Source organism: Grus americana, chromosome 8 (assembly GCF_028858705.1).
Source record: "Grus americana isolate bGruAme1 chromosome 8, bGruAme1.mat, whole genome shotgun sequence".
Classification (NCBI taxonomy): Eukaryota; Metazoa; Chordata; class Aves; order Gruiformes; family Gruidae; genus Grus; species Grus americana.
Genome location: NC_072859.1, coordinates 24688260 through 24712054, shown reverse-complemented (window position 1 = coordinate 24712054; position 23795 = coordinate 24688260). Strand labels below are relative to the sequence as shown.

Below are 23795 nucleotides of genomic sequence, written 5' to 3'. Positions count from 1 at the left end.
AGAGGAGCCCCCTCCATCCCCCGGATTCTTAAGCCTCTTAGAAGTTAGAACAGGAAGGCAGGCAGACAGACAGACAGACTGTGCTGAGCAGCTTAGGAAGGCCCTGAGAAGAGACTGGGCTGTGAGTGGGAAAGCCTGCTCTGGACAGTGGGCTGGATTCCAGCTCCCAGCTTCTCCCGGCCGTGCTCCCTGCAGGTACACCCAGGTTGGACAAACCTCCCCTTTCTGCTTTTTGGGGTGGTTCTTTTTTCACCGGGGACCAGCACGGTGCCAACGGCAGGGCAGCTGCCCTGGGGAGAGAGGCTCCCCAGAAAATATGCCGCTGGTCCCCCAGCAGTGAGAGTGCCACCCTCCTGCCACTTGCCAGGGCAAACGCAGCTGCCACGGGGACCTGGAGCACCAGGGGATGGGATGGAGGAACCACTCCATCCCCCATCCCACAGCATCACCACTCTCGATCCCTCCAGCTTGACCCCAGCACCATCAAGCTGGTGCCCACCGCTCCCAGATAGGAGCTTTCTGGACCCAGGAAAGAATTGCACAGTCCTGCTTTTATTCCGTCCTCCTTTTAAATGACATCTCAGGCACCGTCAGCTCTGTGAGACCTCTGCCCCGGTACTTCAGCAAGTTTCTCTTTCACTCTTGTTAAATCAGTGGGTGGCCTGGAGGTGCAGAGCTATGATTGCTGCCTCTGGAGAGCCACATCCCCTCTGCCCTGCTGCGGTGGGTACACAAGGCTACAAGCTCCCTGTCAGCTCCTTCACGCCTCTCACTGATGTGTCGCGGTGTCCGGAGACAGCCTGCCCTGGAGTCCCGAGGAGCCGGGGCTCTCCTCCAGCCCCAGATGTGAGCTCCCACACCCGCCGGGAGCACGGCCCGCAGGATTTGAAGGACTCACACCAGGCTGGAGCTGGATTTGTCTATGCACTGGGGAAGCACCCTCACATCATCCAGCTGTGTCACCTCCAGCATCACCCAGCTTCCAGGAAAGGAAATACCAGTTCATCTAATCCCAAAACATCACGGCTTTGTATTCAGGCAGCTGGATCTACCCTGAGGAGGATGAAGGGACATGAAGGAATTAAAGGAGGAACTGAACCACCCCAGACCAGCACACAAATGTCTCCTTAGTGACCCAGCCTGCTAACAGCACCCTCAGCAGCCAACAAAAGACTGTTACCCACCAAGGAGCCCTTCCTCCTCCCGGCAGAGCAGGGAGTAGGTGCCTGGCACCCCAACAGCCGTGACTCATCTGCAAGGTGTGACAGCATTACCGGGAGTAGGAAAAATAGAAGAAATGCTACCACCAGAAGAATTCTACATCAACTTCCACAAGGAGCAACCTTGGGAAACCAAGCGAGGCTCCTGCTCCGGCCCCTGCATGGTGGGGACCACAGGAGTTACCCACAGCACTTCTCCAGCCCTCCGTACATCAGCCCAGAGAAATGTGGTACCCAGAAGCACAAGCTGAGGACGCGGGAGGCAGAAGTTTGCTGAAGATCCACACGCTGAAAGCTGTTCAGGCAAGCTGTGCCAATAGTCTCATTCTTCATGTAAGAGAGCTCCCTCTAGGTTAAACACTCGGGTATTTCAGAAGCCATTGCTCATTTTGGAGTCCGCGCTCTGCCCGGATGCCTTTATCTCCGGAGAGGTGTCTGTCAGTCGGAAAGCCTGCGAGCACCCCAGAAAACGCGGGGTTTGCTTTCCGCCCGCACCCCGGCCTTCCTGCTGCAGGCTCCGTGCGTGCCATGCACACACGCGTGTGCTGCGCGTGCCCTCGCGTTGCCCTAACCCACGGGTCCTCGGAGCTGCTCCGATACGTTCGGGTGGAGCCACACCAGGGAAGGAGCCGACCCACAATTTCTCCAGCCCCAAGCCCAATCTTTACCCTGCTTTGAAACACGTATGAATCATTCCACAAACTGATGGGCGGGGGAGTTCAGCAGAGGCTCTCAAATTCACAGAACGAGAAAAATCAGATGGAAAAGACTTAATGCCGGAAAATGCAGGACCGTTCCGTGCAGTGGGATCCCAGGAGCTTTGTGCAAACTAGTTTTAAACCTTGAAGTCTTTAATACAACTTCCTGTTTTATTTTTATTTTACCTAGACTGGCATTTACTAATAAATATGCAGCTCGCTGTATACAGAACAGCGGGTAGCTCCCATTTACAGCTGTATATAACTGACTGCAATATTCAACACCCTTACTCTGCTATGCAGTATAATACTCACAATAAAACACATACCGTATTTGCAACTGTGTCCATGCTACTATTGTGGTACGTGACACACATTAAGAAACAAATTCAGAACATAGAAAAGAATTTACCATTTACACGAAAAAAGATGCATTGGGATTTTCAATAAGTTCTAGCATAATACAGTATCATTTTTATATCTTGTCAGCTCCCTTGGTCTTGCTGATTTCATACGCCTTTTCTCTTTATAACCATAACACCTATAGGTTTTATATAGATTTTTTTTAAACATAATATACGGTGCCAGTGTGTATTTATAAAACTTTACCATAGAAATGCAAGAATTGTCAGACTGACTCAGTCCAAGGGCCATCCAGGCCATTATCCTGTCTCCAACAGCTTTTTTCTATTAATATGGATTAGGCAGACAATACAGTTTACTACAACCTCATTTTATAACCACGTTAGTGACAATAATACTGCCTTGTGTGTAAATGCTTATAGAGCACAGTGGACAGGGAAATAGCATCATCCTCACAGGGAGGGAAACTGAGGCAGGGGAGGTGAAGATTATATATGTATGTACATATATAGAGATAAAAACTTATTTTTTTATATATATATATAACTTGATGGAGATTATATATAATGAGGAGCCATCGAGAGCCCTGGATAGCACCACCACCCACTCCAGCCCTTGCATCCCACCACGCAGCCCTGCCAGGCGCCGAAAGATGGGCCACCAGCCCCGGGGACGCTGCCCTGGGAAGAGTTAATGGCGGAGGTCTCAAGTCTGAGTGCTGCAGGTGTCTGCTTTTAATTCTTTGCTGCTCTTCTCCCAAACAGCCCAAGGATTTCACCCTCCCTCCTTCTCCTTTACAAATGAGTGTTTAGCATAAGAAGAGAGGCAAGAGGAGCCAGGGCAGCAGGGAGATCTCCTGCAGCCCTTTCTAGGCAACCTGAGCAGGCGGGAAAAGGCAGCTGGCTGGAGCCCAGCGAGAGAGCGGGGACCATGGGACGAGTCTTTTCACATCTGGTTAAGTACTGCTAAACCCTCCGACGAGCTGCCTAATTATTACAACACTTCTGCCGAAAAATTAATGTGCTTGGCCGGCTGCACTGGGGCAGAAAGGGTAGGAAAGCAGCTGTCAGGATGCAGGCAGCGATGGGAGCACCAAGAAGAGAGGTTTGCGGCACAAGAGCACAAGAGAAGGGCAGGGAAGCTCTGCCTGCAGGGATCCTGCTGAGAAAACAGCCTCCTGCCTGCTTTTTTTTGCTGCACGGCCCCCAGGAGAGGAGAGTGCCAACAGAGTTTTTACTCCTGCAAGGGCAGCCCTGGCAAAGAGCTTGACAGAGATGCTCCGCCTACCAAAAATCAACAGAACGACCTGCCAGCACCCCCAAAAATACACGATTATCCTGAGGCCCCAAGAGCAGGGCCAAGAACAGGACCAGGGGTGCTGGACGGACTCCCCTCTGCCCAGCCTCTGCTCACGTCTCCTTGCTGAGCCCTCGTTTCAGTGCTTTTCACAAAATCCAAGCATGGCACCTTATTTCTAGGTCCTCTAGGCACGATACCACCCAGGGAGCATCATTCATACACATGTCTCCTGCAAAACCTGCTTACAAAGGGCTGCAGAAAGGACACCGGTAGCTCACGGGTACTGGTCCCCCAGGGTGGCCATCTCCGTGTCAGGTTATCACAAGCTTGCCTGTGGGGAAACCTCTTTCTGCCACAGCTGCGGTGGGATTAATCTCTCTCCCTAGACAAAAAGGTGGGCTTATTTCCCGAGAGGTGTCCAAGTACACCCAGAGAGCTCAGAAAAAGCAGCAGCCCGCTGGGTGCCTTTTACCCACAGACATTTGATGAAATTAATGACACAAAAGTAAGTATAAAGGCTAAGACAAATAGAACTGGCAACAACTTGAACCTTTGGCCTGTCCTTTGAAAGTCTCTGGCAAGTCTCAAATCTTCTTGATCTGCTCACTAAAGGGATGACTGTCCCACAATTATTTTCCAAGCATTTGTTGGCAAGTTGTAGGAGGAAAAAGGCATTTCACTGAAGCTGTTAGTACAAAAGCTCAGCTCCAGCAAGGGCCCTGGACTCCACTTCAAATTATAATATTTTAAGTACCTGAAAATAAATATTTTGTCAGCTGCTGAGAATTAAGAAGTAGCTTCGACCTTTCAGAGAGGGGAACCCTGCGGAGAGCGGCGAGCCTCAGAGAGTTAGCTGCAAAACAAGCTTTGCCCAAGCCATTCAACCTGTCTAGCACACACAGAGCCTCCCCTCCCGCGCTCCTGGCTCCTTGCAAGCTGCCCAGAGCCTTCTGGGGCACGACAGGCTCCCCTGCACCCAGCAGCTCCTTCCCAGCTGGGAAGCGTGCTAACGAAAGGCACTGGAGCGGCACCGTGCTGTAAACTGGATGCTCCAAGTAAAATCAGCATCCCTGAGACAGCGACGGCGGCGTGTCAGGGCTTTCTGGCGGGGTTGCCAGCCCGCTCCCGCGTTGCTCATCAGCGCTGTTACTTCATGTTGTACCACGCCAAGTTCAAGGGATTTTGTCCACAAGGAATAAAAATACTTACTTTTGGTTTTTAACATGAACTCTGACTATGACCAAGCACCTGGATGGATGTAGCGATCACCTCTCAGACCTCTGAGCCACTGTGAACGCTGTTCGCGCTCCAGCCACGGCAAAAGGAACCCTCACAAAGCAGAAGATTTCTGGTTTTGCAGCAGAGACCAAAGAGTTAAATCCCTCTCCCTTCCCCCCCAATCTTTCTGCCTTTGGCCTTTAGATCAGCCCTGGTTGCCAATGAGGACTCATCGAAACACCACGAGGCTGGGCCTGTCAGGAAGGAAACCAGCGCGTCCAGAGTTTTGTTGTTCTAAAGACTTTTTTTTTTTTAATTTTATTTTACTGCTCAGGAAGGAAGCCAGAGCCTGCGCTTCGACTCCAAGAATGTCGATTACTCATCCTTCCCTGCATTATTTCTTTTATCTCTCACTTTTATCTACCTTACTCCAAATTTTTCCCCCCCTTTCTTTCTCTACGGTTCCTAGCCGCTGCTTTCAGCTGTTCATCCAAGTTTCACCAAAAAAAATCTGGCAACCGTTTCTCCAGAATAACTCCCAATGACAATGTTTATTAAACAAGCCTCCATCCCTCCACACACACAACCTTTTCAATGCTGGTGTAACCATCCAGGTACCACGGTTATAACCACTGCCCTAGGACCCGAGCACCCCCAAAACGTGACCGCGACCACCCTCAGCATATGGCTGTGCTACGAGAATATCGTAAGCCCTGCTTTAAAGACAGGTGATGAGAAATGGCTCTGCTTGTCCAAGGTCAATAGAGTCCACAGCACAAGCACAACCTACGCTCAGGGCTTTGCCCAGGCAGCCCTTCCCTCTTCCTGCTCTGCGTGGCTGCGAGGAGGAGGCACGCTCAGCTCTGCCAAGAAATGTGCCCTTCATCTTCAGTACCCTCACACCAGTCAAGCTAGAAGTGTGCAACAAAAGTAAAATAATTGGTATGGGACGAGTTCGTGAGGTGTTTCCTTAGCTGCACAAAGCGCGGGTCCTGGATCACCCAAACATCAGTGAGCCACTCAAGTACGTAGCAGAGGGACTATCGGCAAGGGCTGTCTAACTGCCTTCTACTCCCAGGGTCTGCAAAATCCATCACACGACCCTGGGATTTCCTTTTCTTCTTTGCCCAGCTGCAGCTAACAACCCAGACACAACTGGCAACATCTGGGAGAACGCAGACCCAGATGTTTCTCATTGACATTGTAACCTTCGCCAGCCTTCGCCAGGCTGTGCCCGCTCACCGGGGTGGGCACCTGGGCGGGAGATGCACGTGCTGGAGGGCAGCCTTGGGTCTTTGCACTGTCCCTGAAGAGATGAACAAAGGTGAAGCATTTTTAATTTTTATTTTTTTTTTTTTAGTTTAAGGCCCCTTCTTTCTTGAGATGTGCCATAAAACCTGGGGCCTGATCTGGACCGCACCGTACACAGCTTCCCCAGGCTACAACACCCACAGCATCTGAGTTACACGCAAGTGAGGCCAATTGAAGTTCTCTCTGCCCAACTCTGTCCTGCTCTAACACAATCCTTCCCTGTTTCCACAGTTAACGCGTTGTTTTCATTTTAAGAGGGAAAATAATGAGATGGTGGGAACATTACTTCTGGCTAATGGAGACAGAGATCTGCACACTTTCATGGCTTACTTTTTCCAGTATATCCCAGTCCTGATCCAAATATCATCATACTTATTTCAGTCCTGGACCCAACATGGGACTGGACACCACACATCAGCCAAATTAAGACAGAAATAACTTGTAGCACTTTTCTACTTCACACTCTCTCAAAGACCTCTTGCTGACATTTAATTTCTGGTCTGCAGACTCTCTGCTTCCCCCACTACTGAATCTCCAGGCGCCTTTGACACAGCTTCCCTGAACACGTTAGCCCCAAACCTTGAGCGAATGCAGGCTGCCGATCACCATCGCTCTTCTGTAACCAGAACAACTCTTTGAGAGCAACGTTTTTGTGCGTGAACCCACGTAGGCAGAAGGGAGGGAGCAGCTCAATGGCAACCAGGCCACAGGAGCAGACGCCACAGGAGCAATGCCAGCAGTCCTGTGCAGGGCTGTGCGCTGAGCAAAGTGCAAAACCGAGGGCGAAGAAGGAGGGTTATAAGAGTTTAGCTGCTCCTTCTCCCCTTCTCCTGTCTAAGGGGCACCTCCTGATGTATGAATCCACTCAGGCTGGCAACTTTTTGATTGTGACCATTAAGTTCCTCTGCTCGTGCTCGGCGTGGGGTCACCCAGGTCACTGATTGCTCCTTCATCTCCCCAGTAAAAAAAAGGCCAGTGGTCAAACTGCTGCCGCCGTGGGGAGGCTGGAGATGAGGAGGGAAAAGCTGTCGCCCTGGCTAAGGACTTTGCTGGAGGCTCACCTCCAACCTAGAGCGCTGGTAATGGGAACTGAAACTGGTTTGCAAGGAGGAGAATAAACAAGAGAAGGAAGCGGGCTTCTGCAGCCCCCGCGACGGTGCTCAGCGTTTGGCATGGATCCCTCTGACCCGCGCTGATACCCAGCACCCAAGATGGCACTTTCCACCCACCCACGGCTGTCGGGACCTCGCAGGATCATCCACGCTGCAAACAGTGACAAGGAGACGAGGTTCCCTCTAGCCTGCATGGGCCAAAGGTTGGCCTGGGTGCGGGGTGGCTCTGCTCCGGCACGGCCAGGCCACCCTGATAAGGCTCTCGCTCACCCGGCCCGAGGCGCCGCACCCTGGATGCTGTTCGCCCCCGCGAGCCCTCCTCCCCGCTCACTCACAAACACCCCCGCATCGCCGCCGGCACAGCGCGGGGCCTTGGGCAGGGGCTCCCGGCGGGGAACTCTGTAGAGTCTTTCCCTAAAGGGGACTGGGACAGAACTAAAGAGACTTCAGTACTGGAGGCAAGGTTGGAGGAGAAGGCAGAGCCGTCATCTGGTAGCGGGGCCTTCCCCACCCCGGCACAGCGGCCCAAGCAGGCTCCCTGCGATGAGGGATTATCGTCCGCCTCCTTCAAGCGAGGGACGGTACAGGACAGGCAATCCCACACATTAAATGGCTTGGCAAGTTGGTTGCTATAAAGTGCAGGGAAACAGTATCAACGTCAGATGAAAACGTTTAGTCATTTCTAGTTAAACATAGCTTAATTTGAAACAAAGCGTCAAAAAATCTCAATAAAAGAAATGGGTCATAAGGGCAGTCCCTTGAGTTTTACTTGTCGCTCTTCCTACAAAACCCGTCGGGTTTGGTGCGCCTTCACGCCGGCGGCACGCTGCGCTCCTGCCGACTGACGCCCCAGCGCTTTTTTCTGGTTTAGTTTTCATCCAGGAGCCGCAAAGCACTCCACCTTCCTCCCAAGGAACGAGCCCGCGCTCGGGAAACCGGCCGTGCCGGCGAGCCCAGCAGCTGCAGCTGGACGCGTCCCACCGCCCTCACCCCGCGCGGGGCCGCAGCATCCCGAATTTGCAGAGCACAGGCAAGGCTGCGGGGCTGTACCAGCCAAAAAGCTCTTGTGTTAAAGCTCTTGTGTCTTTCCAAACTAAAAACTTGATGTTGTTATTCTGGTGAGAGTCAGCTACTGAGAATCAGTGCTGCCGGCGGCGGGGGGAAAGCAAGGACACAGTTTCCAGGTCTTCCTTTTAGGGGTATCCAGAGACACTTAGTGCCTTCCTTTTCCCACTGCAGGACAGCCCGGTGTTTAGAAGAAAAAGTACAAAACACATTCTGGCTCTGCAATTCAGTGAGAAAGCAGATCTCAGCCTCAAGTTACCAAAAAAGGAAGGTTTTAAAACAATACTGATTGGAAACAATGTCCCTAGTGAGGAAAAATGCGATGGAAGCGTCCCACACCTGAACTCAACGAGTAGTTTCACTGTCACCAGGACTCTTTCCCCATGTTATCCATGTTTAAGACAATAAATCTCTCTCTGCCCCGCTCCTTCCCAACATTGCTTTTCTCCTCCTTCTGTTGCTCAGGGTACTGCCGCAATTTAAGATGCCAGCAAACGGTTGAAAGCGAGGAGAAAGCGATGGCTAAAGAAGAACACCCCGGCTTATGGCAATCACCATCCACGTTTTAAAAAGACAAGACAAAAAAGGAGAGGAGAGACACAGATAGTCCCCAAACCCACAGCGCTTCTTCAGCCAGAGCCTTCATTGACTGGAGGGCTAGGTCCCAGAGAAGGACTGCCAATCTGGCTAACAAATACCCTAGCAGCAACAGGAAAATACTTCAGATGTAAAGAAAACTGAATTCAGGGCGATGAATTTGCCCCGAACATGTGTAACTTGTGAGTTCATACACACAGGGGTCGCGCAGGCCGGCAGAGCCACGCAGGCAGACAGCGAGGTCGCGTGAAAGGGGAGAAAGGCACACATACGGATTGCACGTGTAGAGCTACAAAAAAATATATGTGCCCCTTTTCAGAGGGGGCTGTACAGGAATCCGATCCCACATTAAATTTCCCACATAGAAATCCATTATTCCCAAAGAATTTCAATCGCTTTGCATAGCTGAAAAATGTCCTCAGAAGTCCCCGAATTTGCTATTCCATCCTGAAGAAGAGAGGTGAAAAATTCATAGGCCATCAAGCAAACTGACATGATCAAAGACCACCAGTGACATGAACTGTGGGATAAAAATTATCACAATTTGCTTTCAATGGCTGCTTTTCTTGGAATATGGTATTAAAAGAAAACAACTTTGCCCCCACTATGAATTTGTGTTAGAAATCCATAATAAAAATAAAGCTTAATATTATACAAATGGGTACAGCTCTCTATAGTGCTCCTGATGCAGATTAAGATTAGGCAGATTTTAGATGACAGTTATTTACCTCAGTCTAACACCATGTATGCACAAATGGAATTTATTTTATAGCTGCAGATATTAGCCAGAAAAGGAGATGAGAGGAAATCTTACAGTCTCATGTAAAATATAATTATGTCTGTTTTCTACTCCTTGGAAGGCAAACAAAGAGGGAAAAATGAATCTGCTGCTAGCATTTAATGGGACTTGTCTAAATGATACCAAACAAATAACAACCAGCAACGATTACAAGCACCTTCCCTTTTATTTTTTTCCATAGGGGAATTCCAGAAACGAAGACTTCGTTGCCTTGAACACTTTCACTCCTACAGAGCAGGATTAGGCCCGTGCCTGAGTATGTCTCTTTCCTTTGAGACCTTCAAATTATCAAAGAAAGAGGAAAAAAAAAAATCATGGAGGCACTAATTCTTATTCTCTCCCTCTTGAAACATACGCCCGTTCCCCCCCACTTCTCCCAATTCCTTACGCAATTGCCACCGATCAACCAGGAAACTGTTGCTAACTCTTGAATTTTGCAAGTTAGCAAGTAAAATAATAAAACAATGTTTTAACTGTCAGAGATCCTGGCTCGCAAAGTGCACTTTGGTCATTTCCTTTAATAACTGTAGTTTAGCGGTAATGATTTATAATAGTTCATAATATTCTACTAACTGTACTATATTAATAATACTAATACTTTGCCCTTGCCTAGTGTCTTCTGTCAGAAGATATCAAAGCGGCACACGCCGCCGTGAGGGAGGTATCGCTATATTCCCGTTAGGGATCGGGAAGCCGCGACTCCGAGCCGTGCCCAAGGTCGGGATTCCCGGTCCCCAACCCAGCACGGCGGCCGCCAAGTCTGCCTTCACTTCTCCTGCCGCGATTTTGTGACAGCAGTCGAGTCTGATCGATGGGGCTGAAGATTTAATGTGATTAAATCCTTCTCGAAAAGCAGGGGTTTGGCCAGCGGTTTGGGGGCCGTCATGTTGATGGGAAATACCGAGCGAGATGGGGAGTTTGCCCTGGAATCGTACAATAAATACGCTCCCGCCGGCACTCAGACACACGGGGCAAAAGAGGAGCGATAAATATTTACTGTGTCCGTGCCCATCTCTCCAGCAGGAGATGGATAAATACGACATGTAGGTGTTGCTCAGCACGCCAAGGACAGTGGTTACGAGCCCTGGCACCAAGTCCCGGGGAGTCCAAAAAGGAGGAGAAGGTGCCCGAGGCACGGCTGGCACGGCTGAGACGACGTGAAAGCTGGCCGGGTGGCAGCGGCTGTGCGGGGAAACATTTTGGAGGAGAAAACAGCCCCAGCCCTCCCCCTCAAACGATCAATTAAAAGCCATCCTTCTGCCGAGAGCCGGGCGAGGACAGCAAATGAGGGCTGCGAGCAGAACGGCCGCCCGGCCGGGCTCTGCATGACAATTGATGGGAAGGGGAGGCCGGAGGGGGTGGCGGGGGAGGCAGCCCCGTCCCTCCTCTCACCATGGTGATTAGGTATTCCGAGTGCGCCAGATAGCCCCAAATAACAGAAAGAGAAATATAAACTGGAGACCGGCAGATCCAAGGCAGGCCAGATGGCCCCGCAGCCGGCAGGAGCTGCTCCCGTCCAGCCCTTCCCCACTTTAACTGTTCAAACATTTCTTTATCCCGACAAGACAATTAAGCCGAACAGCATGGAAAGGAGTCTCGGCAACAGTTTGCAGAGGGAGCGGGAAGATTGTTGCCAGAAAAGCAGGAAAAGGAGGCGATTGCTGCATACTCCGAGACCTCCGCGCAGTGCACCTCTCTCCACGAGGACAGCGCGTTTTCGGCGGCGAGACGGGGATGGATGCGTGGCCCTCGTCTCTGCTACTGTCCATCTGCCTGCCCACCCCTTCAGAAAAGCCACTACTGCTCCTTCACTCCTCCTACATCACGCAGGGCACTGCACGACAGAAAGCAAACGTTCCACTCGATTTATTTCTTTATTTCATAAGCAATGTTAAGCTTGCAATTTCCCATGGTCACGGCTGATTATTATTAGCAACAAAGCATCACTTCGTGTTAGACCCCAAATTTTACCAGCCTCGGAAGTGGTGCATCCCAGCAGGAAGAGTCGTGAGCGTGAACGATGGATGTGTGTGCACGTGTGCATTCCCCCTCCAACCCATTGTTCTGCCACAGACCGTAAGAAGATAAACCTTCTTCCCCCCGGCACACGTACACAGGTACACACACAGCTCTCTACGTAGGTCCCAGCCCGTCAACACAAAGCCCAACACACCCATGTCTGACCGGGTGGGGGACTGTAGAGACTGCCCTCGGTCTAATTTCCAAAGCACTACATTATTCAAGAATTCCAGCTGTGGTTGGTCATCATAGCCCTGATGTTCATCACCTGAAGTTGGATTTACATTTGATCAATAACAAACCAGTTGTTTCAAAAAGAAAACTACCTCCACGCTAAAAATGTTCTTTAAAACCCTAAAGCGGAACAAAGAGCTCACTAACATGGCGCACGACCTCTCTTGTAGGGGAGAAACTGGTTGCAGGACAAACTGACTGTGTCCAGATAACCAAGGTTAAATACGATTATAAAAAATAATAATCAAAATAACGTTAATGGAACCACCCCCACTTCACCCACCAGTCCCAAGAGATGAGCGAGGATCCCAGCCTGCTCACTGACTCAATCGCTCATCCCCAGGGCGCGCCAGGAGCTGGGCGAGAGCCACCAGCAGTAGCAGGGAAACTGAGGCTAGGAGAGCCAGTGGCCAGGATGTAGAAGGTCACCTTGTCACATCAGGCTGTGGTCCGCCACAAGTCACGGACAACACATGATGAAGACCAAGCAGCGACAGAAAACCATCTTCTGTGCTCCCAAGGTCCACTCTGACAAGGTCCAGCTCTTTGCCAAGAGATCCCGGCTTCGGCACAGACCTCTGCCTGTCACTTTGTGGGAAAGTGATGTCATGGTGACTGGGTACAGAAGGCCACTGGGACAGATTTTATTAGAAGCAAAGAATAAAACCAGGGATCTTTAAAATTTTTTTTCTGATTTTAAAACAGGGCTATAGATCTCTTTTGCAGAAAGGAACATGCCATTTATTTCCACTCCTTTTAGGAATCTCAACTATTGTACGCTTATTAAAGGAAACCCATAAAATATGTCTCCCGGTGTCTTTAACACATGCTTTACAAGAAGCCCCTAAACTCTAACAAACGGCATTATTTTTCTCAGTAAGCACCTACGAGAACGGGCCCATCCAGCACACATTACGTCTGCTTCTCCCTGGAAAGGCTCCGCTTTTCTACGCGCTCCCTGTACGCTCCATCGCTCCGGATGTCCTGAGTACCTGCATTTTACAGCGAGAGACAACTTGGCCAAACGCAGACATCTCAGCCCAATTTGCTGAGTAACAAGGAGCACAATCCCACACAGATGCACCCCAAAGGAGATGCTCTCCCTTCGTGGGATGCACGGTTAGGGGTACCGCTGGCAAAAACCACCCTGCTTTAAAAGGAGGGAAAGGTTCGCCCGAAAGACTGAGCAATGTCTACTCCACGAATACATATCTTACAGGGCCAGGTGCTAGTCTGGGTTACATCAGCACATCTCCCAAATAATTTTACTGAATTCTGCGAATTTGCTCCGCCGGTGAAAAGAGGATGAGACTTCGCTCCCCTGATGCGGAGGACTAAACAGAGCAACTTCCAAACACTCCTTGAGATGAAAATGCCCGACTTTGGATTCTCATTTTGCTGCAAAATATCTCAAGCATAAACCTATTTTTCAGTAAAATTAAAATTCAGTGCATTGAATTCCTTTTTTTTTTTTTAAAAAAAAGTTTCTTAGAAAATCACCATTTAAGCTGTGGGGTAAAGCAAACATTTTAATGAGCTATTCAAAAAAGGTTCTTGTGCAGTGGTACAGAAGAATATGCAGTGCAATCACAGTAATTCACCTTCCATGTAACACAAACCCTTTCAGGAATCTGAAAAATACAACTGAAGGACTGAGCTCTGCAAATCTGAAAAGCACGCGTTAGACACAAAAAGGTGTTGCTGGTCTAAGAAAATGTTACAGTTTTTGCTCGCTGTTGTAGAAAAACCTTATTACATTTTTGCCTAGAATCTACAGCCACCTACCTGCAAGATTCTCCATCAGGAGCACAAGCAGGCAGTTTTTACAAACGGTTATACATAACAGCTACACAAGGAATCCACAAAACTTCTCAGGGGCCAATAATAAGAGCCAACAACCCCCCCGAAGTACGCACTTATGTAGAAACTCCAAATATATGTATGCAGATGTCAATGCAAAACAGGATCACGATTATATCTGCAAACTGTGATCTCTCGAATTCCTCATTGCGGAAGTTTTTCTTTTCTAATGGCCAACATCAAAGATCATTAGGATCCTCTAAAAAGCTCCACCGCTCGCTCTCTCAGTCTCCAGCAAACACACCCATACGTGCGTATGCACACACCAAATAAACTCGCCGTGTTAATGGAGCGAAGTTTCCATGGTGCAGTATCTATATGTGATGGGAATATGATACAGAGCCAACAGACATATTTAGTGTACACCGTCCTGGTAGTTACAGAAGAATTTTAATGTCGATAAAATATCAGGGATGTTGCATTTGCTCAGCTCTACTGTGCAGCAAAGCATCTTAAAGAAATTTAACAATACGGGTAAGAAAAACAACAAAACAAAACACCTTCCACTTCTGCCCAAGTTTTCCAAGCTGCCTGCAAAGTTTTTATTCTGCTTCCTTTCCCCGGAAAGTCCCCTGCCGCAGCGCTGGGGGGGAGCTGGGTGTCACCGTGCCTGCCTCTCGCACGCGCCTGTGCAAAGCCCCGTCTGCTCCCAGGAAGGAGAGGACCCACGTTCGGCACGCGCTTTTGGCACAGGCAAGGCACGGCGGTGGATGTGGATGCGTCTGTCTGTCCACAGCTGCGCTCCATGCGGTCTAATTCATTTAACAGATTTACTTCTTTAAATGGGGTATCTGACAGGATTTTGCTAGCAAGATCCATAGCAGCTGATGCGCTCTAAATTCATTTAGCTAGCGGACCCGCTCCTCCGCCGCTATCTCCCGGAGTATTCTTTCGAGCAAGCTTCATTTCCACAGCCAGGTTATATCGATAAGGAAAAGAGCATCGACAAAGACGTCTCTAAGCCTTGCCATGTCACCTGCCTCCCCCCCAGGAAAATTATATTACCGGCTTACACACATACACATCCATACATGCTCCCATCTAGAGCCGCTTCCCCTACGGACCCAAAAGAAGGGAGAGGAGATGCTGAACAATGAAAGGCGCTTACGGCACAAAAAGTAGCACGGTCGGGGGTGGATCAGGAGAGGGGGGAGACAGATAAGAGCTCGCATTCGTAGTGCAGGAAATGCACGGCTTCTGCCTTCGGTGGGAATCGTCCTGCCCTTGCAAACGCCGATATAAAAGACACACTTGCAGCATATTTCAAAACCAAAGAGCGATGGATTTACAAGGCAGGTTGATTTTATGATGACTTTTATTGAAAAGGTACGCTGGGTTTAGGCAGATGCCTTTTAGCGCCGGTAAGTTAGCACAGTGCCTAATTCAAGGAGACAGCCTGAGGAAGCAGCGCCGACAGGGGAGAGAGAGCCACAATGTCTCTATTACTCTCCTCGGCACCATAAAGCAGAGAAGAAAAAATCACATCTGAAAGGGAGAGGAAGGAGTGGGGCAGCAGGTTTTCCTTGCAAAAAATATAGTCATAACAACAACAACAACAATAATAAAATGATTTTCTAGGAAGAAAATTCCACAGAACAAAGGAACCCACATGAAAAGCAAACCACTCGCTCCTCGGTCTACATGTCTGGGTTTACAGGAAAACTCTAATCATAAGTTAGCACTCTTCTTCGGGGGACCACTCTGCTACCCCCAGACCACTCCCCATCCCGGGTCACCTCCCAGCTCAGCAAAGCTGGAAGCCTGCCCTTCCCGGAGGCCAGCTCTGCCCTCTGTGTGGGCAGCACCACAAGGGACGAGGTGGTGGGGGAGCAGGGAGTGACAGTGGCGAGCATGTGGACTGGTTTCCTTCAGTCCGACCAGCGATCTGCGAAAGGGCACATCACATTTCAACAGGCACCGAAGGGGAGGAAACACTCAGAGAAAGCACGCGGTGCAGCAGCTGATTGAATTGTAAGAACGGATTTGGGGTTACGTCTCGAAGAGGGAGCTTCGGTGGCCAGAAATATTCTTAAGTTAACCAGAGGAAAAGGCACTTTTGTCCTAACCTGAGGCACGAATCCTGAAGGTGATGCATTTGCTCTAAGAACAGTGTGCATGAAGAAAAGGTCAGAAAGAAATACCCGAAGAAGCAGGGGATACGTTTTTGCTGCGTGGGAAAGTTTCAGGCTACGCACTCCAGCTGGATCCCTGTTCACACACACCTATGTACCAGCACCTACAGCCTCGCACTGGGGCACGGACGTCTTTCTGCATGGTCAGCCTTGTCTCTCCAGCTGTGTGCTGGAAGATAAGTTTCCTTCAAGAGCACCTCACCTTAAAGTCTGTCAATGCCCGCTTAGAAGCGACAAGGCGATACTGCGTGGCCGAGCCCGGCAGGCAGGAAAGGCTGGTTTTCCTCTGCCGCCAGCAAGAACCGCCGCGCTGCAGGACAATCACCTGTTGAGTATCTCAACGAGGCGCAACTAAAGAAGAGCCAACAAGTCAATGGAGGTACTTACATCTGTCACTTCGGTCTTCGGGACTGGATGAGGTCTCCCGGTCAGAAATGAGGCCAGAAACGGCAAAGATCTTCTTCCCCGTATCATCAACTTTGAGGGAGCCGGGGGAGCTGGAGGGGAGCTGCGTGCCAAACTCGTACTCCTTCCCATCAGCGTCCGAGAAGCGCAGATGGGGTGAGTCAGTGTCATGGCAGTTTTTCAGGCGCTTGGCCGGCGTAAAGGCTGACTGGTAGCTCTCCCGGTCTTCAGTAGATGCAAAGGGGCGGAAAGCCCCGACGCCGCTGTGGTTCAACATACTGATTGGGGTGCAGTCCAGGTTGGGGGGCGCAAACTGGGGGTGGAGGTGAAGCAGGGACGGAGGAAAGTCACGGTTTGCAAATGCTCCCGGCACCCCGCCTTGCCGGTGATACATGGAGGCAAAAGTGTACGAGCCATTGGTAAAGGGAATATGCACGTCCTTATCTGCTGACACGGGGACCCCAAAAGGCCTCGGCTGCTGGCAGGGAATGGAAGCATCACGGCTGGCTTCAGCGGTGGAGGCGAGAACCATCAGTGCTGGGGAGGCCAGCGGGTTGGGGAGGTAGGGTGAGTTCTCCATCTTGAACGCTGCCCGGTGTAAGTCCATCGGAGTCTCTTTCCTCAGCGGGATCACAAGCGGAACAATCTTCCCTGGAAGGAAAGCAAAGCGGTGCCTGGGAACGGAGCAGGGAAAATTACTGGAGCATCATCACCCTCCGAACGCTGCAAGGAAACAGAAAAGAAAAAAAAAAAGACAACCAGTTAGGTTTCTGCGCTCATCTCTCTGGGACACTCCAGCAGCAGGGTGGCCACATGTGTTACAACCCACCGGCCGGAGACGCGCCACTGTTCTCATTCAAGAAAATCAATAGACAACTTCACACACTAGTGGAATCAGCTCTGGCCCTCCAGGTTAAAGGGTATCATCCAGTGCAGATGAATGAAAGGCAAACCAAACATAATAACACGCAGATTTAATAACTCACTAATAAACAAGGTTCGGTCTAAAATTAAGATAGTAACTCCAAATTATAATTGCAATTTTATGTGGCAAAAGAGGCATGCACATATAATTGCAATAAACCCATGCATACACGTATCGCTATTTCCTTGGCGGGGGGCGGCGGAGCTGACATAAAAATATCTATTGTGCACAGGTACCCAAATAAGCCAGCGTACGTGGTTATACTGTACACGATGCCTAAGACATACATAACAGACATGTACTTTCTCTCACGGCATGTATGGGTAGGTGAGTGCTTGCACACACAGTAATTGATACCATCATACACATATACGCACCGTTGGAATGTAGTGATGTGCCTGTGTACGGGTGCGTGTGTGTAATACACAAACGCCCACGCGTGCACACACGCTCCCTATTAGCCAAAGGAGAAGAGACTTCCCCAGTCAAATGCCTGGCGTCTCTGACAATATTTAAAATCATAATGGGTGCTTCTGCCATCTGATCTCTGCAAGCGTCTCCCTTTCGGGTCGGGGACAAGAGAGAATGGATCAGTAATTTTAGTTCCTAATGCACTCACTCTTAAGTAGATTTGTAAACTGCCCTGGATGTGCCATTAACATTTAGAGGAAAATGTTAACAAAATTTCTGCTTCGCGTCTTGCTGAGCCTCCTAGGTTGGCTGCAGCCACCCAGCCAGCCACAGCCCCCTCCCAGAGTGAGAGAAGGGAAAATGCTCCTTTCTGTGTCTCCCCCACTTCGCTCCGGCTTTTTGTTTTGTTATTTTCTCCCCCAATCAATCTCGTGTCTTTTCTTTTAAGCTTCCGCTGCCTGCCATTCAGGCCCCACAACCCAGCTTAAAATACAAGGACTATAACTTTGAAACAATATACTAGCCGCTGGAGCTCAAAGGGCCAGAAAAATCATATAATAATAAAAAGCTGTTACAAATTGTGCCTCTTAAATCCAGAGGGTCAAACATCTCAAATAAAACTTAGTGAAAGAGTGTCTCCCTAATGGAGTGCCTTTTGTACTCCATGAATGAGGGAGCCTTGGTTAACAAAGTGTATGAAATCCAGTCTGTGGCTTTAATGCAGTTCAGTGATAACATTTCCTCTCTCCCATCCTGTACCCAGCCGCTCCACTGACTGTTATTAATTGTGAAGATGAGTGGACATCATCTCTCCGCTTCCTCATTTGGCACCCATCCTTACAGACATCATTGCTAAATTACCAGATTATGTATCTCGCATTAACGGATTTGCTCTCTTCCAAATTTTAAATAACTTTCCCATGGAGTTCTCGCCACGGAGAGCGAGGGGCAGAGGGAGAGTGAGGGATGCCAAGGGCATCCTGGTCAGTGCTGCAGTCCTGGGTACACTCGCTCGGCTGCTTCACGCGAGGCTGATCAAAAACTGGAGGTCAGGAAACTGCAGCCACTGGCAAATTTGGAGTTGCTGGGGGCTTACGCAACCGTCTAGCAATCTATATACACACCTATGATTATATATCTAAAGAGATGCATGCAAATGAGCCACCATTCTCAGAAATAAACAATCATTAGCATGGAAGTGAAACTGAGCAACCATGGGAATACACGGATTTCCAGGGGGAAAAAAAGCAACCTCCTCTGCCTCCTTTTCTATTTTTACTTGTGCTATCACCCCATTACATTAAATGTATTTCATAAATTAGTAATCTGGCCGCAACACTTGACACTCCTGTAGGATACTGTGAATCACTACGGCCGTTTATTCGTTTGCAAACTTCATTACACTGGGAATAAATCAACACATTACAATATCTTGGCCAGCCAAATTTAATTTTTTTTCAGCTCCCACTTCCTTTTTCGTTCTCTCTCGCTCCCTTCTCGCCCAGCACCTCCCCGCCCCCAGCAACACAGACAGATTAGACTGCAGCGGACCAGTCATTATGAAAATCTATCGTTAATACACTCCCAATGTCAAAATGTCATAGGTTTAAATACAGAACCCAAAAATAAGAAAACTAACTGACCTTCTTAATTAAAAAAATATGGATTGCAGGGTAATCAGCTGGAGGGAACATTTGGGTGCCGGGAAGGCAGTGGGCACAGGCGGAGTGAGGAACTGCTACTTTTCTGCCTCTATGCTGATTTTTTTTAATTTAGCACCTCGCGCAAATCCAGATTAAAATAACTCCAGCTATTGATCCGAGCAGTGGAATTGACATTAATTTTAGTTCACTTCTCACTTTGCAAAGGGATCAATAGGAAGTAATAACAGCTGACATCCCCGCTGAAAGGAGGAGAAAAGACGGGCTAGAGACAGAAATCGAAAAGCAACCAAATAAATCAGCAGCTACTTTTCCACAGCATCAGACAAACTCCAAACAGATTGCAAAAAGTCTTTGTTGAATTAACTAAACAAGGAGTAAGGGGGGGGGGGGCTGGAGATCAATCTATGAAGCTACATAAACTGTCTACCAAGTATGAAGGTTAGACGGCCAGACTGAAAACAAAGTCTAATTTTTTTATTATTATTATTTTCATGGCTACCTATACGCATAGTTATTGGGTTTTAGAGCTACCCTGTTTAAGGTGTACACAAATTACCTGTGCCATCGTGCACGTTACTAATAACAAGGCTAAACACACCACAACCGAGACAAATTGAATCAACAGCCTTTAGCTCTGAACCATAAAAAAAAAAATCTCTCACCAAGGAACAAGTTGTAATCAGTTATCTCTGCCTCAGTTTTGGTTCCTCTGCTTACGGAGGTTGTAGCACTGTGCTGAATTAGTTAGGAAGAAAGTCTGATAAAAGTAGGAGAAGCCATGCCAGAGCTGGATTTAGCAGGCATCACAAACACCCAGCAAGTGGAGAAAACAGCAGTGACCACTGGTTACAAGCGTAAAACCCACTTGCTAATCAGCCTGCAAAGAAACACACACATAGGCATGTGTGCAAGCACATGCACACTCCATACGCAGCCACCAAATCTGCAAATCTTTTACTAAAATGTTACTCGGAGTTCCTATTACTAAATCGCCTCTCTGCTATCGATTAAAATAAATAAAACACACCACTCTAGTTTCTACAACAGGTTGCATTTTTGTGGTCTCTCAACCATTTCCAAATGCCAGAGATTGAAATAATGGGGCAAATTAACATTTTTCTCCCTCCAGAAACAAAGTTTTCTTGGGGAAAAAAATTAATTAACAAGCTATGGGGGGAAAAAAAAAGATTAAAACAATAGGAAACCCAGGAAAATTGATGATGCATGTAAATTAGGAAAGACTCAGAAAAAAATCACAATATCCATTTACATTAAAAAGTTTTTTCCCCATAAATGTCAAGTAGGAATTTAGAAATATGCTCTGCGCAGAAAAGCCAAAGATTATAAAACAAAATAATGCCAGCTGTTTGGGGATTTAAGTGCTCAAATGGATTATATATTTGAACCAAACTGGATTTCCTTATAATAAATAAAACAAATGCAAGCTCGAAAGCCAACAAAGGAGAGCTCTCATCACTGGATTAAGATACAAAGGAAAAACAGTTAATTTTTTTTCCAACGCGTGAAATATGCCAACTGCAGCCGCACACCCGGGCAGCTGCTGTGAAAACCGGTTTAAGGGGAAAAGAGAAAAAATAAGAGAGCGGGGAGCGGAGGAGCCGGCGGCGGGGACGGCCGGAGCGGTCGGCCCCGGCCCCGGCCCCGGGCGGCTCCGCCGGGCAGGGCAGCCCGGCCTCTGCCCCCTCGTCCCGCACTGCGCGCCCGCTTTTGTTTTGCTGCAAACTTCTTAGAGAAAAAAAAAAAAATTTTTTTTTAAGAAAAAGAGGGGGGAAAAAAAGCCCCCGGGCGAAGAGGGTGCTCCCCGCGGCGGCGGGCTGCAGGAGGGAGGAAGCGCCGGGGGGTTGGCAAGAGAAAAAAAAAAAAAGGAAAGAAGGAAAAAAAAAAACCCAAACCAAAACCTACCGAGGGTTTTGCTGGCTGCTTCGCCCCCGTCCCGCGCCCCCCGTCCCCGCTCCCAACTTGGCGAAATCCGAGCGAAAATCGCGGGCGGCGTCGCCCCGGGGGAAGCCCCGCTCCGCCGGGCAACGGGCGCGCCCCGGCCCCGGGCCCCTCCGGCAGCGCCCGCCTCGGCGCGGGAAACCAACCGGGCTGGCACCGGCCGGCCGCCCCCTTTACCTCCCGCTCCCCAGTCTTCTCCCGCCCGGGGGAGGGGGTGTGCTAAAGAAACCCAAATAAAATAAAATAAGAAGGGGGCGAGCCCCGGGCTGGAGCCTACCGACGCCGCCAAGCCCCGCCGCTCCGCTCTCCCCGCCGGCAAATTAAACAGGTGTTTGGCGGTCCGGCGGGGCCGGGGCTGCGGGCACGGCTCGGCTCGGCACGGCACGGCCCCGCGGTCCCGCACGCCTCGCCGGGAAGCGGCGATCGGGGCGCAGCCGGGGCTGCTCCGCTCCTCTCCTGCCTCCTCGGGAATTATTCACTGCCGGGGAGGGCGGCGGGAGGGGGCTCCGGCAGTCCGGTCCGTACAGCCCGTTAAGTCGCCTTCCCCCCCCCCCCCCCGCCCCCACTTTTTCCTCCTCCTTAAACCCCAAGTCACAAAGATCATCAAACGCGAAGATGACCAGAGTTGTTTGGATTTATTGCAACAATCACTTACCATACACATTTCCTGTGTGGAAGGATAAGCATTCAATACAACTCTTTAAGTAGACAGTTCCTAATGATTTCATTGTGGTCAACCAGATGGTTTTTATGTATTTAGATCTGAAGGTGAAGAATTATTTTCCATGCTTCCAACCTATTTACAGACTTCCCTGGTCTAGAGCTGGGGTTGTTGATTAAAAGAAAGAAAATCCTGCGATTTCTCGATCGCATTGCTGGATGATCCAGAAAGTTTTCTAAGGGACCTAAAGCGAAAACACGGATAATTCCTTTCACCTCTTCTGGCTTTCCAAGCTACGCAATTCACGTGTGGAGTAATTTTAGCTCATTCGTTGAATAACGCTGACAATTTAAACCGCCTCTCTACCTTTGTTTTATCTGCAATAACAAACCCAGAACAACACCGCATGTGAGATCCAGGCGTTTGGTTCCTACCTGAAAGCAGTCGGGGGGCAAGGGCGGCAATCTTTTAGGGATGAAGGACCCGAGGAGGGGCGAGGATGTTGGACAAACTTCAGCCTCGTCCAAAATTAAGCTAAGTGGCGACTTAACAACGTGCGTTTAAAAAAATCATTCGGTCTTCGAGCGGGGATCGCGCATTTTTGGTACGGCTTAAAACTAAAGTTCACACGGGGACTGCACGACTGCAAAAATGAAAGCTTCGGAGTAAATAAAATTACTGGCTGTTCAGTGTTTCCTGAGCGCACAGAAACCCTGGCGGGGTTTTTTTTGTTTAATATATACTTTTATTGCAAAATAAAAGCCTTAGTTTGTGTATTCGAAAAAAAAAAAAATAAGAAAACAAAACCCCCAAACCCTAGGTGGGTGGGTGCGTGGATCTGCTTATTTCCTTTGAAAAAAGTTTTTGTTTTGCAGCCGCTGGGAAATGAAATTGTCGCTGCCCAGAGCGACCGCGGAGAGAGCGAGGTCCTGGGCGCAGCGGAGGGAAGCGAGGAAAGAACTCCTGGGGCTGCCCCACCAAAAAAATAAGGGGGAAAAAAAAAAAAAAGAGTTAAAAAAAAATGTATTTCAGAGCGAGGGATCTGTGCCGGTCTCTGGGTCCGGCCGGGTCCCCCCCGCCGTGCGCCGTCCCCAGCCGGGCTGCCGCGGCGGTCCCCGGCACCTGATCCCCCTGGTGGCTACCGGTCCCCCCCGGAAAGGCACCGGGGGGGAGGATCCGGGCAGCTCGGGGCTCGCCGAAGGTGCGGGGGGGGGAGGTGTCCCCCTTTTATCTGCCTTTCCCCTCGGCATTACCATGCCGATCCCCACCCACCCGGCCCTCCCCGCGGCCGGCGCGGCTCCCCGCCACCGCCGAGCGGCCCGGCTTCCCCGGAGCTGGGGAGGGAGAAGGGGGAAGGGGGAAAGGGCGCGGGGGGTTGGGGTGGAGGTGGAGGGGGGGTTGGGGGGGGGGGGGAGAAACTTGCCCTGCAAAGTTTGCGTGTGGCCGGGCGGCCCCGGTGGCCGGTACTCACGGTGCGGCTGCCGGCGGACGCTGCGCGGAGCTGGCGGCGTGCGGGGAGCGGGGGAGTCCCGGGCGTGCTGGCCCCGCTGCGCGGCCGCGGCTCGCATGTAGCAGAGCGGGAGGCGCCGGGGGTGCGAGGGAAGGAGCAGTGCTGCCTCTCAGTGCCGGCTCTCATCAGTGAATGAGCCTCCACTCTCCGAGGGACTCCTGGCTGCACACACACATGCACACACACACGCGCGCACACACACACGCACACACTCGCACACGGAGCCAGGCTGAGCACTGCATACATTAGGGCACTCGGGCAGTATGGGAAATGCAGTCCAGGACCGGGCGCCCACCCGCCGGCCGGCCGCCAGGCACAGCCCCCGGAGTTGCC

At 50.1% G+C, this 23795-nt stretch overlaps 1 protein-coding gene across 5 annotated transcripts in view; it reads right to left on the bottom strand.

Annotated features, from left to right (window-relative positions):
- Window positions 1-23568, bottom strand: part of RNF220 (ring finger protein 220) — a 232365-nt gene extending 208797 nt beyond the window's left edge. The window contains exons 1-2 of one of the 5 annotated variants that reach the window (XM_054833994.1): window positions 23424-23568; window positions 16315-17055 (exon numbers count right to left, since the gene is read on the bottom strand). In XM_054833994.1, the coding sequence (XP_054689969.1) occupies window positions 16315-16939 (625 nt within the window). In that variant the 5' untranslated portion in view covers window positions 16940-17055; window positions 23424-23568. Of the gene's footprint in view, window positions 1-16314; window positions 17056-21568; window positions 21747-23423 lie in introns of those variants that run through there. The other 4 variants (XM_054833997.1, XM_054833998.1, XM_054833993.1 and 1 more) reach the window with 4 other exon arrangements.
- Between the last annotated feature and the right edge of the window lie 227 nt (window positions 23569-23795).